General features: G+C 36.4%; 1 protein-coding gene and 1 non-coding gene across 8 annotated transcripts in view; both read left to right on the top strand.

Moving 5' to 3' along the window:
- Positions 1 to 16,848, top strand: part of CNOT1 (CCR4-NOT transcription complex subunit 1) — an 89,014-nt gene that overhangs the window by 44,202 nt on the left and 27,964 nt on the right. For 3 of the 7 annotated variants that reach the window (XM_069456480.1, XM_069456481.1, XM_069456485.1), the window contains 9 exons: positions 166 to 317; positions 7,026 to 7,176; positions 8,757 to 8,958; positions 10,394 to 10,528; positions 11,652 to 11,776; positions 12,023 to 12,309; positions 13,185 to 13,263; positions 15,801 to 16,031; positions 16,365 to 16,505. In XM_069456480.1, coding sequence (XP_069312581.1) covers positions 166 to 317; positions 7,026 to 7,176; positions 8,757 to 8,958; positions 10,394 to 10,528; positions 11,652 to 11,776; positions 12,023 to 12,309; positions 13,185 to 13,263; positions 15,801 to 16,031; positions 16,365 to 16,505 — 1,503 coding nt within the window. The remainder of the gene's footprint in view (positions 1 to 165; positions 318 to 7,025; positions 7,177 to 8,756; positions 8,959 to 10,393; positions 10,529 to 11,651; positions 11,777 to 12,022; positions 12,310 to 13,184; positions 13,264 to 15,800; positions 16,032 to 16,364; positions 16,506 to 16,848) is intronic. The other 4 variants (XM_069456482.1, XM_069456486.1, XM_069456483.1 and 1 more) reach the window with 2 other exon arrangements.
- On the top strand, positions 7,459 to 7,594 carry LOC138374030 (small nucleolar RNA SNORA50). Its single transcript, XR_011231314.1, has one exon. It is a non-coding gene; the product is annotated as a small nucleolar RNA SNORA50 (small nucleolar RNA).

Here is a 16,848-nt window from a genome sequence, read left to right as displayed (position 1 = left end):
TATTTCTGCTTTTAAATTTTGGTAGCTAAAATTTGCTAACGAACTTTAAAAGTGGCAATGAAGGTATTATTTATTCTGGATTTTAGTCATAGTGTTTAGCAGTTTTTAATCTGAAAGCAGTTAAGATCAATTTCAAATACACAAAGAGACTTTTTTCTTTTTCAGGAGCCTTTTATCCAAGCATGTATGACTTTTTTAAAGAGACGGTGCCCTTCTATATTGGGTGGACTTGCCCCAGAGAAAGACCAGCCCAAAAGTGCTCAACTTCCTCCAGAAACTCTGGCGACAATGTTGGCCTGTCTGCAGGCTTGTGCAGGGTAAGAACATGCTTGAGAATGACCCTTTAATCCTGACATTGGATTATATGGATGATTGTTGATGGTGGAAGGGAAGGTTGAATGTGGGACAGCAGTTTAAAATAATCTGATGGTTTTTAAGTCCAAACTACTTTGTTACTTATAATATGTATTTGAATGATTTAATTTTTTGTGTGTGGTACAAGGTAGACCAAATTCATTTCTTATGCATGTGCATATTCAGTTGTTCCTGCAACATTTGTTCAAAGGACTTCTTTCCCTTTTGAATTGCCTTCTCAAAAAAAGCAATTGCTCAGTGATTTATGGATTTATTTCTGGTGTTTTAACCTTGTTGATCTTTATGTCTCTTCTTTTGCCAATGCCACACTGTCTTGATTACTGTAGCTCCTCCCCCCCCATTTTTTTTTACCTTGGCATAACTGACAAATACTAGAGCTTTTTAGTAAGTTTTGAAATTGAGAATTATAAATCTTCCAACTTTGTTCTTTTAAGGATTGTTGCAGCTATTCTGGGTTCCTTGAATTTCTGTGTGAATTTTAAGATCAGCTTGTCAGGGTTGTCGTGGTGGCTCACACACGCCTGCCTGTAATCCTAGCAGTCTGGGAGGCCATGGCGGGAGGATTAGTTGAGCTCCAGGAGTTTGAGACCAGCCTGAGCAAGAGTGAGACCCTGTCTCTACAAAATACAGAAAAATTAGCTGGGCATAGTAGTGTGGGCTTGTAGTCCCAGCTACTTGGGAGAGTGAGCCAGGAGAATCACTTGAGCCCAGGAATTTGAGGTTGCAGTGAGCTGTTTTGAGGCCACTTCACTCTTCTGAAAAGATAAGCTTGTCAATTTCTTCAAAGAAGTTAAAAAGAAGCCAGCTGGGATGTTATAAGGGTTGTGTTGAATCTTTAGCTCTTTTGGGGGAGAGTATTGCCATTTTATTAATATTAAATTCTTACAGTCTATGAATCTGGGATATCTTTCCACTTATTTAGGTCTTTAATTTTGTTTGATATTTTGTCATTTTCAGTGTGTAAGTCTTGCATCTCTTTTATTAAATCCTTTGTTGTGTGTTTTATGTAAGGATCATGTCATCTGCAAATAGAGATAGTTTATTGCTTTCTAATCTGGATGACTTTTATTATTTTTTTCATGCCTACTTGCCCTAATATGAATCTCGAAAGTAACATTGAATAGAAAATGGCAAGAGGAGGACATCCTTGTCTTATTTCTGATTTTTAGGAGGGAAGTATACAGTATTTCACCATTAAGTATGATGACAACTGTAGGTTTTTCACACATGCCCTTCATCAAGTTCAGGAAGTTTCCTTACCTTCCATTTCTAATTTGTTGAATGTTTTTATGATGAAAGGGTTTTATCAAATACTTATTCTGCATCTATTGAGATGATCACACAGTTCTTATTTTTCATTCTCTTGATACATGATGTGTTATATTAATTGATTTTTGGATGTCATACCTTGTATTCCTGGGTTAAACCTGATTTGGTCATTGTATATAATTTTTTTTTTTTTTTTGACAAAGAGTCTGGCTCTGTTGCCTGGGCTAGAGTGCTGTGGCGTCAGCCTAGATCACAGCAACCTCAAACTCCTGGGCTTAAGCAATCCTTCTGCCTCAGCCTCCCGAGTAGCTAGGACTATAGGCACGTGCCACCATGCCCGGCTAATTTTTTCTATATGTATTTTTAGTTGTCCATATAATTTCTTTCTATTTTTAGTAGAGACGGGGTCTCGCTCTTGATCAGACTGGTCTTGAACTCCTGAGCTCAAACGATTCTCCTGCCTTGGCCTCCCAGAGTGCTAGGATTACAGGCATGAGCCACCACGCCCGGCCCTAAAATATGTTTTTTGAACCTGTTTAAGATAGCCAATTTAAAGTCTTTGTGTAATAAGTCTAACACTTGTGCTTCCTCAGGGACAATTTCTATATGGGCCAAACCTTTTTGTTTCTTTGCAGATTTTGTAAATTTTTTTTGTTGAAAAAGGGAAATTTAAAATACTGTGGCAATTTTTGAAATCCTGTTCTTCCTTGTTCACTGGAGTTTGTGGTTTGATATTGTTCTTTTTTTTTTTTTTATTAGCAGCTTTTGGAAATAATTCTGTGAAGTCTATTCTTTGTCATATTTGGCCACTGAAGTCCCTGTTTGATTAGCTTTGTTAGCTAAGATTGGACAGAGATTTCCTTAAACCCAAACCTGGGAATCAGTAAGCTAGGTTTTTCCTTGCTATTCTGTGTGCATTGGGACATACCTTAAACACCAAGCCAGGCAATTGACTACTCCACCTTAGCTTTTATTTCCAGAGTTTTTCTTTTAAGATTTTTGGTTAGCCTGTCGTTTGCTCCAGCTTTAATCTTCCACCTCAACCAGCCAGAGAGTTTAAAGCAATTACCTTTAAATGTTTTCTGCTGACATCTCATGGGAAAAAAGGTTTTTTTTCTGGGCAAGCTCTTAGGTCAATAAAGACAGCCTTGCCATTATGGCCTGACAGGAACTCCCTAAACAGCTGAAATAATGACAGTTCTCTGAGAATGAGGCTAAGATGTTTCAACCCTGTTCTGACTCACCTCTGGTTGCTATCAGGCTGTTGGTTTTCAGAGCATTTGGGGGCTCTTCGTTTCCAAGGCTGCTGCAGAGCTGGAGACTGGAACAGGGCAAATTAATATGCCAGAAAGCTTGGTGTTTTTTACTAAGATATAGTAAGTCTTTCTTGAATAAAAATTCCCCAATTGTAAACCTTTGGTTAATTTCCTGAGTTCTGAAAACGTTGATTCTGACAATTTTTGCTAGTTTTCTATTTCTAGTTGCTTTTATAAAGGAGAGAATATTTGGATGTCCTTACTCTGTTCTAAAATTTGACTTTAAAAAAAATGTTGCCTTTCACATACATACATTTCAATCCATCTGGAATTGAATATTCTGGCAAATTAAGTGCATGTTAAAATTGGATACAATTACTTTGTATATATGTGTAAGGAGGCAGTCTTCCCACCTTCTGGGTTTTCAGTTATTTTCTTTAGTCGCTATATTAGCAGTACCTGTCTTCTTGAAGAATTTAATAGAATAATGCATGTGAAGTATTTAGAATCCATGTTTATAAATAAATGCCAGAGAAGGAAAGTTATTCTAACTAATAAACATGGAAGTCATTATGATGGAGTTGTAATATTTAATGAACATTAAAAGTAGTGAGTGAATGTTTTAGGAGCAGGATAATTACGTAGTTTTAAATTATCCTGCTCCTAAAACCCAAATTACTTAATAATTACAAAGGAGAAAAACAGTAACTTTAGTGGAGAAACCTGACAAACATTAGTCTGTTAATCACAGTGATCACCAGCTGAAACCTACATCATATGCCTCACGATAAAATACACTGAGAAGAATATAGTATAACTTATGTGTTAAGGCTTTTAATGCATAATCTAAATCTAAAATAGACAAACTCAATCATGGGACAGTCTACAAAATAACTGACTGGTACTTAAAAAACATCTAGGTCAAGAAAGACAGGTGAAAGCTTAAGAGTTCTTCCAGGTTAAAGGAGCTAAAGAGAAGTGACAACTTAGTGTAGTGGAATGAATCCTAATCCAAGGGGAAAATAGCTGTGAAAGACAGTGTGGGAACAATTGGTATAATGTAAATATGGCCTATTTGTTTTATCAGTGTTAAGCTTCTGATCTTGATAATTTCACATGGTATGTAAGAAAATGTTCTTGTTTTTAGAAAATGTGTACAATATATCCAAATTTAAATGCTTCAGGGGGGAAAAATAGGAATGGTTAAAAATTAGGGCAAAATGTTAACCATTGGTGAGCGACCCATTTATGGGAGTTCGTTACAATATTCTTGCCCCCTTTGAGTTTGGAATTGTCTCAGAAATAAGTTACCCCCAAATAAGGATTGATATTTTAATTTACCATATTTTATCAATTCTAAGATACCCTTTAAAATATTTTAACATCTCTGAAGTGCTGATGTGCCTCATTGGTAATGTCTTATAGTTATAATTGATAGAATTATTTTGATTTTGCAAAAGACATAAAATAATGGTGTGGCTTACACAATTGAAGGCATTTTAGATTTATTGCCACTGTGATAGTATTATCTACTGCTGGTAGCCTGTTTCCAGAACCCACAGCATAGGTCTCTTTGGAATAGTTTATTTTTAATTTAATGGTTTTTTTCATTTGTTTGCTTTTGTTTTTATGATTGGTAAAACATAGACATGGTTTTAAAATCAAACTCTAAAACAGGGTACATTCCTAGAAGTCCTCTGTCAAACCTCCACCTTGTTCTCCCCTTTTCCTGTAGGTAACCATTTTCATTAATATTTTTGAGTTATCTTTGCATTTTAACAACAAATACAAATATCTTTGTGTATTTAACACCCCCCCCAAAAGGTAGTACATTATGTATGCTTGCAATTTGCTCTTTTCTAGAGTTCATGATACACAATTCAAGAGCTTCCTTATTCCTTTTAATTACTGCTTAATACTCTATTTAGTAGATATTCTATGCCTTCCTCAACCATTCTCTTATTGGTAAACATTTTGGTTGTTTTCCTCTTTGTATCACGAATAGTGTTGCAATGAATAGTGTTTTATATCCATCATCTTTGCCAGTGTGTATTTTGTACCACTAGAAGGGGGTTTGCTAGGTTAGCGGGTAAATAAATGCATGGGTAATTTTGTTAGGAGCTGCAAAATTTCCCTCTATAGGGATTGTTCCAATCTGTATAAGTACCAGCAGTATGAGTGCCTGTTTCCCCATAGCCTTGCTGTTGGAGTATGTGCTAGTCTGAATGGTAAGATACAGTATCTCTGAAGTTTTAATTGCTCGAGAGTGGTAGTTTGAATGCAGATACATTTTTAAGTAAAGCTTCAGAGGGCTACTTGTATCTTTACATTTGAAATACCTCTAATTGTTTTGAGCATCTTTTGGAAATCAGTGGTATTACCACTTGTTACTAAAACAAAAAGTAGACCCATACCTTTAGGAGTGTAACTCTCCCATTTCTTTTCTATGGTCTGTTAGTCTAGTCTAGAGTCATGTGTCGCTTAACATCAGGAATATTTTGAGAAATGCATTGTTAGGCATTTTTGTTGTTTGAGAATTATAGAGTATACTTAAACTTTGATGGTATAGTGGACTACACACCTAGGCTATATGGTATGGCCTATTTTTCCTAAGCTACAAACCTGTATAGCCCTTACTGAATAAGCTGAAAGCAGTTATAATACAATGGTAGTATCTGTGTATATAAACATAGAAAAGTTACAGTAAAAATACATTATTACAATCAGTGGGACCACCGCCTTTTATGTGGTCCTGCATAACCATTTTGATGACTGAAATGTCATTATGTGGTGCACTACTGTATTTTTCTTCCTGGCTTCAGTGGATGTAAAACAGCTTGTTAAATTTGTAGTCTTGGTGTTGGACAACATTTTGCTGTAGGGATATAATGTAATTGCAGAGTTATTTACTACTGATAGCACTGTAACCTTTTTTTGTTTTTAAACATGTGAAACAACTTTCTTGTCTGAGAAAACCACCTTTACTTTTTTGTTGTTGTTTTGTTTTTTGGAGACAGGATCTTGCTGTCTCCAAGGCTGGAGTATAGTGGCACAATCGTAGTTCACCGCAATCTTGGACTACTGGGGCTCAAGTGAAGCAATCTTTATGTCTGAGCTTTTCAAGTAGCTAGGACTATAGCCTAATATTCTGATAAATTTTTTTTTTTTTTTTGGTAAAGACAGGGTCTCACAATGTTGCTCAGGATGGCCTTGAACTCCTGGCCTCAAGTGATCCTCCTACTCCCGTCTCTTAAAGTGCTGGGATTACAGGCATGAGCTACCGCTTCTAGCCACATGTTTACATTTTAATGATAATAGTAAAATTCTGAATTCAGGAGGGATGATTTAAGATACCAAGTTCATGTAGCGCTTCTGAATACAAGGAGCGCCCCCCCCCCCCATAGGTTTGTGAAGCAATACAGGTTGAGTATCTTATTTGGAATGCTTGGGGCCAAAAGTATTTCAGATTTTTTTTTTTATTTACACTATACTTATTTGCTAGTTATGCATCCCAAATTCAAAAATCCAAAATCTGAAGTGCTCCAATGAGCATTTCCTTTGAGCATCATGTGGGCTTTCAAAAATTTTCAGGTTTTGGAGCATTTCTGATTTGGAATGCTCAACCTGTACTAAGAACCTTAGCTAGGAAAATGGGTTTTTCTATCAAATAAATATTTATCCTACTTTACGTTTGTTTTAGAGGTCAATCACTTCTTTATGCTCTTGTTAAATGTAGTTACTAACTAGGTATGATATTTTTATCTATATTTAATAAATGTGTTATCTTTATGACATACTAGCATAAAAATTGCTTGCCTGTTTGCTTTGATATGTCTGGGTTTGGATGTAATTTTGTGACAGTGGTTAAAAATATGGAATGTTTCTTGGAGAATTTTAAAATGTATTGGTTGTATCATACGCAAGTTTAGTTTCGGGGGTACAAATTAGAGTTTCAAGAGAAAGCCAATGCTCCGAAAATCCTAGTGATGATGACAGATGCAGAGGGATTGGGTATGGCAGAAATTTAGCCATCTGTTCCAGCAGATTCTCTTTATTAGAAAATTAGATTGGCTTAGTTCGGTGTTCTGGGTAATAGCACATCATGTTTTTTCCTTCTATCTGTAGGAGTGTTTCTCAGGAGTTATCAGAGACCATTCTTACCATGGTGGCCAATTGTAGTAATGTTATGAATAAGGCCAGACAACCACCACCTGGAGTTATGCCAAAAGGACGCCCTCCCAGTGCTAGCAGCTTAGATGCCATTTCTCCCGTTCAGGTAAATGAATGCTACAATTGATACATCTGCATTTGTTCACACACTTGGGATAGAATAAGCTTCTACATCATCATTAATAAATTGTCTGAATTTATTAAATTTTATATAACTGCATGTCTAGCAGTTGTATTTTAAAAGAGATCCATAAATAGGTATTGTCGTTGAGAATAGATTTTAATCATCAAATACAACATGTATCAGAGTAAAGATACAAACAAAACTATTTAGGTAAATGGAAAGGGTTTCTTTTTAAAATAAGAATTACGTATACTTTTGAGAAGTAAGCACTGCCTTTGAACCTGATGTGTCTTGTTTGTAGCTTCACGGGCCAAGCAGCAGTGCTAGAGCATAACGACTTGTTGTAACTGGGGCTCTTCAGCTCTCAACTGAACTGCTCTTTTAAAAACAAGGTACATTTAAGTTACTCCCTGACATCGACCACCCCCTTCTCTCTGGGAGCAACATATTGTGCTTCAATTTTCAGCTGCCTTGAATGGCAGTTTGAGGTTTAAAGAAAGAGACACTTAGTGATTCTTCAGTGGCTACTTTGTAAAAGGCATTTGCTTGTCATTTTCTATAGTCGTGAAGGCATGAAATAGTGCCCTAAACTATAAGAAGCTTGAATGTGTAGTTAGTAGGTATTTAAAAAAATATTTTGGTGAATAGCATACCTTGTTTTTGTTTTCAGACTCAGAGCTGATCTTCCCCAATCTCCAAGATTATCAGATTTTAGCTAGATTTATTTCTAATTTTTAGTGTTTTCATTTGTGTTGAAAGTTAAGTAAATTAGCTTAAGAGATTATTTATTAATAAAACGGTTTATTTGAAATTGTAAGGACTTTATATAATAACTGTCCCATGTCACTACTACTAAATGTTTAGTGGTACAGTGATAGCGTGATTCATCTTAAATGTTTATTCTAGAAGTTTTGTAGTTCTCTTCTTATGGCTCTGGTATAGGTCAAGCATCCCTAATCTGGAAATTGAAAAATGCTCCAAAATCTGAAAGTTTCGAGCCTCAACATGATACCACAAATGGGAAATTCCATACCTGACCTCGTATTATGTGTCGAGCCAAAACACAACCATAACTTTATTCCTGCACAGAATTATTAAAAATGTTGTATAAAATTACCTTCAAGCTATGTGTATAAAGGTGTATATGAAACATAAATGGATTTTGTGTTTAGATTTAGGCCCCACCCCCAAGGTATCTCATTATATTTATGCAAAATTCAAAAATCTGGGGAGGAAAAAAAAAAAACCAAAATTTGAAATACTTCTGGTCTCAAGTAGTTTGGTTTTTTTTCCCCCTTCCCATGCCCCTTCCCTCCCTCCAAGTATTTTGGATAAAGGATACTAAACCTTTACTTTGGCAAAGGCTAACTCTTTAAATCTGTTCCATATATGACATAGAAAAATAACTGGCACATTAGACTTGGTATTGTGATTAAGTATCATTATGATTGTATGGGTATTGTAGTTTGTTTATTAAGAGTTTGAAGAGCTGTTGTTAAAGATTGCTTTACCTGGGTTATGTCCTTGAAGTATATTTAATACATTTTTATGTTTTTCCTTAGATTGACCCTCTTGCTGGAATGGCATCTCTTAGTATAGGTGGTTCAGCTGCCCCTCACACTCAGAGCATGCAGGGTTTTCCTCCAAATTTGGGTTCCGCATTCAGTACCCCTCAGTCACCAGCAAAAGCATTTCCACCCCTTTCAACCCCAAATCAGACAACAGCATTCAGTGGTATTGGAGGACTTTCATCACAGCTTCCAGGTAAGGGGGGGGTGGAGCATGGATTATTTAAGTTTCATTGTGCCTTAGTGTGTGGTAAGGGGTTGGGAGTCATTATGCTAAGGAAAGCCGCTTAAATGAAATGTGTAAACTGCTTCAACATGTAAAGTTGGGAACAGAAAAACAATACTGTTACATTCAGTTCAGTCTAATTGAAAGAAAGACTTAGGATATTTGTAGTTGTAAAGTTAGTTGAATTTTTCAGTAATGATTCTGTATTACTAAATGATAGTATAAACAGTAACGTGTTAATCGTGTATTCTACAGAGCTTAGATCAGGAACTCACAGCTTTATGAATTATTCCAGGTTGGTGTATAATAAAGGTAGAAAGAAACTACTGCACATATTAGGTTCAGACATATGTTATGCCTGCCTTTGTACTTCACTGACCTTGAAAATGATAGTAAAATCCCTAAAACCTATTCAATTTTTTCAAATATTTTGGCTTGTAACTTCACATTGAAATAAAGAATACTTTTTTTCCTGTTTGTGCCCACTTCCCTGAGCTTTCTGTATTTTTTATGATTACACTAGAAGTTAGGGCACTAAAACCTAAGGACTGAAATGTTGTCATGATTCTGTAATCTAGTTTAATACTGCTGCTTTTTGTACTAGCCTTGAGGATTCACTTAAACCAAAGTTGCTGTACTTATTGAGGCCTTCCTAGCAAAGCTTTTTTTTTCCCCCCCCCTCCCCTTGAGACAGAGTCTGATTCTGTTGCCTGGACTAGAGTGCTGTGGCATCAGTGTAGCTCAGAGCAAGCTCAGACTCCTGGGCTCAGGTGATCCTTCTGCTTCAGCCTCCTGAGTAGCTGGGACTACAGCATGTGCCACCATGCCCATTTAATTTTTTTCTATATATTTTTAGTCGTCCAGCTAATTTCTTTCTATTTTTAGTAGAGACAGGGTCTCATTCTTGCTCGGGCTGGTCTCAAACTCCTGAGTTCAAACGATCCACCCGCCTCGGCCTCCCAGAGTGCTAGGATTACAGGTGTGAGCTACTGCGCCCGGCCCCTAGCAAAGCTCTTAACTACTGTAAGATTCTGTTTGTTGAAAATTGAGAGGAATAAAGGAGTTCTGACTCATGAAATTCTCCCATTTTAATCATTGAGAAAAGCACGCCAGCCCCTCTTACTGTTACTATTTTGGGTATGCTGGTATGTGCCTTGAGAATGTATATGTTAAAATTTTGCATATTATCATGAAATAAAATAATTCCAAATGCCGAGGAAATTTTGGCATTGTTCATTTTCACCTACTCTTTACTGGTTTTCTTTCTCTATAAAATTGAATAGATGTGTAATCAGGGAATCAACAAAGACCCTGACTTAAAACAAGAACGTATATCTGAGATGTGAATAAAGTCAAGAATATGAGTAATGATGATAGGACTTTTGGCTGCCTTCGTTCTCTCTAGTAGGTGGTCTTGGCACAGGCAGCCTGACTGGGGCTCTTGGACTCCCTGCGGTGAATAACGACCCTTTTGTACAGAGGAAACTGGGCACCTCTGGACTGAACCAGCCTACATTCCAGCAGAGTAAGATGAAACCTTGTAAGTGGTAGTGTTGTCTGTGATTGTGAAGTGTGACTGATGCACATAAATTTTTTTCAATTGTCTTAATTGTTGTCCCCAGAGTTATATGAACAAAATACTGACTTAATATATTGTTAGTAAGGTCATCTGTTGATGTGCATCCTAGACCAGAGGGAATAAATTCACGAATTTGAACTATTAAAATAAAAATTAGAGGTGTCTCTCCACCTTTATTCTAGATTCCCAGAACAAAGTAATGGTCAATAAGAGGCAGCACCCTGAGGATGTTATTCTAAAAGTAAGAAGTTAGGTATGGTAAAGAGAAAACACTTAAATAATATCGTACCTGATGTAAACGTTTGTTGTTTCTTAATCTGCCAGGAGCAGACATGAAGACATGAGAATTCAGATTTCTGTTTGAGCTTAGTAGTTTATGAGTAAATAACTATATAAGGTTATAGCTTTATAATATATATACCCTTTATGTCATAAATGTTGCCATGTAATATATATGATGCAATATATAATAAACCAATTTTAAAAGTCTCAACCTCCTTACTAATTTTACTGTCCTAACTAAAGACAGAGAAGTCATCTTTTATAAATCCATAGGTGTATTGACTTACATGTCCTTGTCATTGAGACTAAATAGTCATGATACAAGGTTCAGAAGTACATCAGCTGACTTGATAATGTTAGTGTGAAAGGCTTGTCTGAATGTTATGTTTTGTAGCATGCTTTGTGTTGATATCAGTCTGTCATGCACATGCGTTTGATAATTCATGTGATTTAACATGTTAAATGTGATTTTTGTTATAAAATAATAAAGACTTGTTAACCTCTACTGAGGTTGTATTAAGGGTAAGTGCATTATGATTTTGAAGCTAGTTTTATATTGTAATAAGTCTCAGTGAAGGAAATACTAAAGTAGGACTATATAAGAGAATTTTGTTAAAGTTATATTATGTCTACCTAGAACACGTTAACATTGAAACTTGACTACCTAATACTAATACTTTATACAATTTCTTATTTTTTCCTTTAAAGTTAGACCTCTCCTGGTCTCTCTGGCTCTATGTATTTTATGAGGGAGCAGTGGAAGTACTTAAGTGCTTACTGATTACTTTTCTGTTTCTGACAGCGGACTTGTCTCAGGTGTGGCCGGAGGCAAACCAGCACTTTAGCAAAGAGATAGATGATGAGGCAAACAGCTATTTCCAGCGAATATATAACCACCCGCCACATCCAACCATGTCTGTTGATGAGGTGAGTGTCTAGGATGATCTAATTATTTATGGTTTAGACCAATGTTAAATACCCTTTTCAGGGTTTTTAGAAATCTAGCTCAAAGTATTTTGATGTATTTATGTATCTTTTGAAACCTTAATATTTGTTGTGAGCTCTGTTTATTGGTATGTATTCTGTGTAATAGTCTTCTCTCAGGAATATTTGAGGTAGGTTCTTAGTAATAGTTTCTTTTTTGTGTGTGTTGTTTCTGTCTTGCTTTTCCAGGTATTAGAAATGCTACAGAGATTTAAAGACTCTACTATAAAGAGGGAACGAGAAGTATTTAACTGTATGCTAAGGAACTTGTTTGAAGAATATCGGTTTTTTCCTCAGTACCCTGATAAAGAGTTACATATAACAGCCTGTCTGTTTGGTGGGATAATCGAAAAAGGACTGGTCACTTACATGGCACTGGGTCTGGCCCTGAGATATGTTCTGGAAGCCTTACGCAAGCCTTTTGGATCCAAAATGTATTACTTTGGGATTGCTGCACTAGATAGATTTAAGAATAGGTAAGTGGATAGGTTTCCTATGAAAGCTTTCTTTTTTAATTTAAGGAGCAATAATAATTATCATTTATCAATTAATGGGTACCAGGCCTCAAAATTATACTAACAAATCTTACACTGTGTGAAATAGAGGAGGAAGAATAGGAAACAGTGCAATTCATTACAATTATCAAATAAGTTATGGGAAAACTAGAATGAGATAGTAGGGTTTTTTTTTGACTGGTTATTTATTGAAGTATACTTTCCTACATATAGTACAAGTCACCCCTTTTTAGGGTGTGTAACCACAGTTGTGTAACCACCACCACAATCAAAATACTGAATATCGCCCCCCTCAAGAAGTTCCCTTGTTCCCCTTTGTAGTCAGTTCCCCTTCCCCCACTCTCAGTCTCTGGTAATCACTGATCTCTAAAGTTTTTTCAGAGTATCATTTAAATGGAATCATACAACGTGTGGCTTTTGAGTGATGCTTTTGAAAGTCATCCATGTTAATGCAGGTTTCAGTAGTTTGTTCCTTTTTATTGCTGCGTAGTATTCTTTTGGGTAGATTGACTATAAATTGTTTTTCCATTCACATGTTGATGAAAATTTGAGTAGTTTTCAAATAGCAGGTTTAGGGGCTCATTTTAATCTAATTTTAGCAAACCATGACCTTTAAAAAGCAAAGTTAATGTATTCTTTCCTGATGTAAAATGAGTGAAATATCGCAAGTGTTTTCCCCTTCTGCTTATGTGTTCTTTTCATTTGGCATTCTCTTCAAATAGGTTATTCATAAGTACAACGTGGAAAATGGCCTAGATTAGCATTTGGAAGAAAGTTTTTGTTAGTAGTGCTGTTCTCTCATTGTAAGAAATAATAATGAATGTTTTTGTTGGCAGATTGAAGGACTATCCCCAGTATTGTCAGCATTTGGCTTCTATTGGTCACTTTATGCAATTTCCACATCATTTACAGGAAGTAAGTGCCCTCAGTATCTAAAACGTAAATAACTGTCTAATAGTTGGAAGATTTATTTATTTTGGAATTTGCTAGGAATGGTATTAAGATTTCTTAATGATCAGCATTATCTAGGTATTCATATTTCCTGTTCATTTTGTGGCTTGATAATAAAACATGACTAAAAATGTCATTGTTGGATTTTCTAAGCAGTGGGTTTGCTTGATTAATCAAAGCATTTACTGGTTCTTTTAGCCTGATAATGTTATGGAAGAATAGACATCTTTTACTGTTACTAAGAGAATCAAAGCATTTACTGGTTCTTTTAGCCTGATAATGTTATGGAAGAATAGACATCTTTTACTGTTACTAAGAGAATCTTTATGCTAATATGTATGGAAATCCTGCCTGATTCTAAAAGCAAATTGGAATGTGAGTCTTGACTATAATCAATAAAATTTTCCTTTGCTTTAAATGTTATGCAGTTCAAAGCTGTTAAACATAAGACTTAGACCAATGTTTCTTAAAAATAGAACCTTCTTACCACCTGTTTGGATTCCCTTGAAGTGCTTGTTTACAGGATGCAGTTCGTGGGGACCTTTTCCCAGGGAATATACATTTTAAGCCATTTTGTGTGATTGCCGTTCTTGAAATTAGGAACCATTGTTTTAGAGACTGATTTTTGGCTTGAGTGGCAAACATTATTCATAGCTTTGACTTTACCTTTTGGTTAATGTCAGCTTATATAGAACAGGAAAGTTGAATGATCTTTGTTAACTTTATTTTTTTCATAAGGTAGACAAATGATTTTATAAGATCATATTTGAAGGAATCAAAAAGATTGAAATTTGAATCTACTTGAAATTTATATTTTATTTTAGTCCAGCACTTTCTGCCTCCTCCTTCTGCATTTAGTAGGAGGGCAGGATTATTGCAATGACTTAACCTAGGAGAACATGGAGTAGGAGGAAAGCGTGTATTCATTCAAGTGAGTGGATGGAAGGGAATTCAGAGCCAGGAATATGGAGACTGAAAGACTAGAGAGCAAGCGAGAAGGAAAGTGGTCACACAAAACCAGTCTCCAGCCACGCTGTAAGCAAAATAGAGACAGAGAGAGGTCATTGTTTATCTTTCTGTACTTTGTCAGTTTAAAGGGGTATACTTTCTTCAGAGATTGTCTTTCTTTCTTGCTTTTTTTTGAGACAGAGTCTGACTCTGTTGCCTGGGCTAGAGTGCCGTGGCGTCAGCTTAGCTCACAGCAACCTCAAACTCCTGGGCTCAAGCAATTCTTCTGTCTCAGCCTCCCGAGTAGCTGAGACTATACAGGCCTGTGCCACCATGCCCGGCTAACTTTTTCTATATATTTTTAGTTGTCCGGTTAATTTCTTTCTATTTTTTAGTAGAGACGGTCTCGCTCTTGCTCAGGCTGGTCTCGAACTCCTGACCTCGAGCGATCCACCTGCCTCGGCCTCCCTGAGTGCTAGGATTACAGGCGTGAGCCACCACGCTCGGCTCAGAGATTCTCTTTCTTACTTTAAAATATTCTTCTAAAAGTAAAATTATTGTTTACGTAGATGGTAATTTTAGTTTTGCTATGGAAAAGACTGTTGAAATAGCCCCAGGAACACTATGTCAGCCTTCTAATGTGTGTGTGTGTGTGTGTGTATGTGTTTTATTATAGGTCTGTAAAATGGAAAAAAAAATACTACTCTACAATACCCATCATTGGTGTGGCTTACCCTTCAGTTGGTTGGACTGTATATAGTATTTTTTATTTTTTGTAGCAACAGCTTCAGGGAGATACAACTCACACTGCAGTGTGTTCTTTAGGCTTTAGGTTTCTTATTAATCAGTGTCCAATATAAAAGTTTATTATAGGCCGGGCGCGGTGGCTCACGCCTGTAATCCTAGCACTCTGGGAGGCCGAGGTGGGCGGATCGTTTGAGCTCAGGAGTTCGAGACCAGCCTGAGCAAGAGCGAGACCCCATCTCTACTAAAAATAGAAAGAAATTATATGGACAGCTAAAAATATATATAGAAAAAAATTAGCCGGGCATGGTGGTGCATGCCTGTAGTCCCAGCTACTCGGGAGGCTGAGACAGGAGGATTGCTTGAGCCCAGGAGTTTGAGGTTGCTGTGAGCTAGGCTGACGCCACGGCACTCACTCTAGCCTGGGCAACAGAGTGAGACTCTGTCTCCAAAAAAAAAAAAAAAAAAGTTTATTATATAAATTTTTAAGGGTTTTTAAAGTTTGCATTTATTAAAGGGTTTAAAGATGTATGCAGATATTTGGGGTTCCTTTTTTTGGGGGAAGTTGTTTTGCTAGACTTCTTCTCTCATAAATGCTTTAACATACTAATCTTTTATCTTCAAAGGAATTCATGGTAGCCACGTGTGTTTTAGTGCTGGGATGGGGCAAGGAGTAAGCGAAGTAGATGAGCCAAAAGAGTACTGTGAAATTATTTTTTACCCTCTCAGAAGTGAGGGGCATAGAATTCAAGCTTTTCAATTTCTGTTAAGAATTCTTTTAACGTGTTTCTTCCTCCCTGCCTCTTTAGTATATCGAGTATGGACAGCAGTCCAGAGATCCTCCTGTGAAAATGCAAGGCTCTATCACAACCCCTGGAAGTATTGCACTGGCTCAGGCCCAGGCTCAGGCCCAGGTTCCAGCAAAAGCTCCTCTTGCTGGTCAGGTTAGCACTATGGTAACCACCTCAACCACCACCACTGTTGCTAAAACAGTTACAGTCACCAGGCCAACTGGAGTCAGCTTTAAGAAAGATGTGCCAGTAAGTAGGTCTATCTTTTTTCTGTTGTAGGATGATTTGTTATGTTGTAATATATCCAGCAGTGAGCATGTATTATAATTTTATTATAAGCATAACACATGCCTACTAAAAAGCATAAAGACCAGCATTTTTCCCTTTGTATCTCCCCTTCCTGTATTTCTCAGAAGCAGGCACTATTAATAGTTCAGTAAATGTTCTTGCCCATACTTCCAGTGCACAAACATGCCATGTGTATTTTTTACTCTAACAGAATCTGTATACATTCTTTTTTCTGGGATTTTTCAAGGAGTTATTTCAACTTATTTGCCTTATGTACTTCATTATTATTTTTAGCCTTCTATTAATACTACAAATATAGATACATTGCTTGTGGCCACAGATCAAACGGAGAGAATTGTGGAACCCCCAGAAAATATCCAAGAGAAAATTGCGTTTATCTTCAATAATCTCTCACAGTCGAATATGACACAAAAGGTGAGTATGATGTTATAGGTTATAAATGCCCTCTTTTCTTTTTCCTAATGGGTAGAAGGATATATTTTTAACCTTTTAAAAACAATCACTTTAAGGTAGAGATAATAGGATCAAAGCAAGGGGAATGTGGATATCCAGCTAGTGGTTGTGGTTTTTGTAGACATTAGTGTTGTGTTTTGCAGTGAGTTATAGGCTTTTGAAGTAAACAGTGTTCAATGACAGAAGGTTTCATTTGTTCTTTTGGTCATACTCATTTTCTCCCAGAGAATATCCATAAATAACTGAGGTAGACATTGTGAAAAACATAAAGAATGATATTTGCCTCCTCAGATTGTATGTTAAA

Source organism: Eulemur rufifrons, chromosome 23 (assembly GCF_041146395.1).
Source record: "Eulemur rufifrons isolate Redbay chromosome 23, OSU_ERuf_1, whole genome shotgun sequence".
NCBI lineage: Eukaryota > Metazoa > Chordata > Mammalia > Primates > Lemuridae > Eulemur > Eulemur rufifrons.
This window is presented reverse-complemented; position numbering and strand designations above follow the sequence as displayed.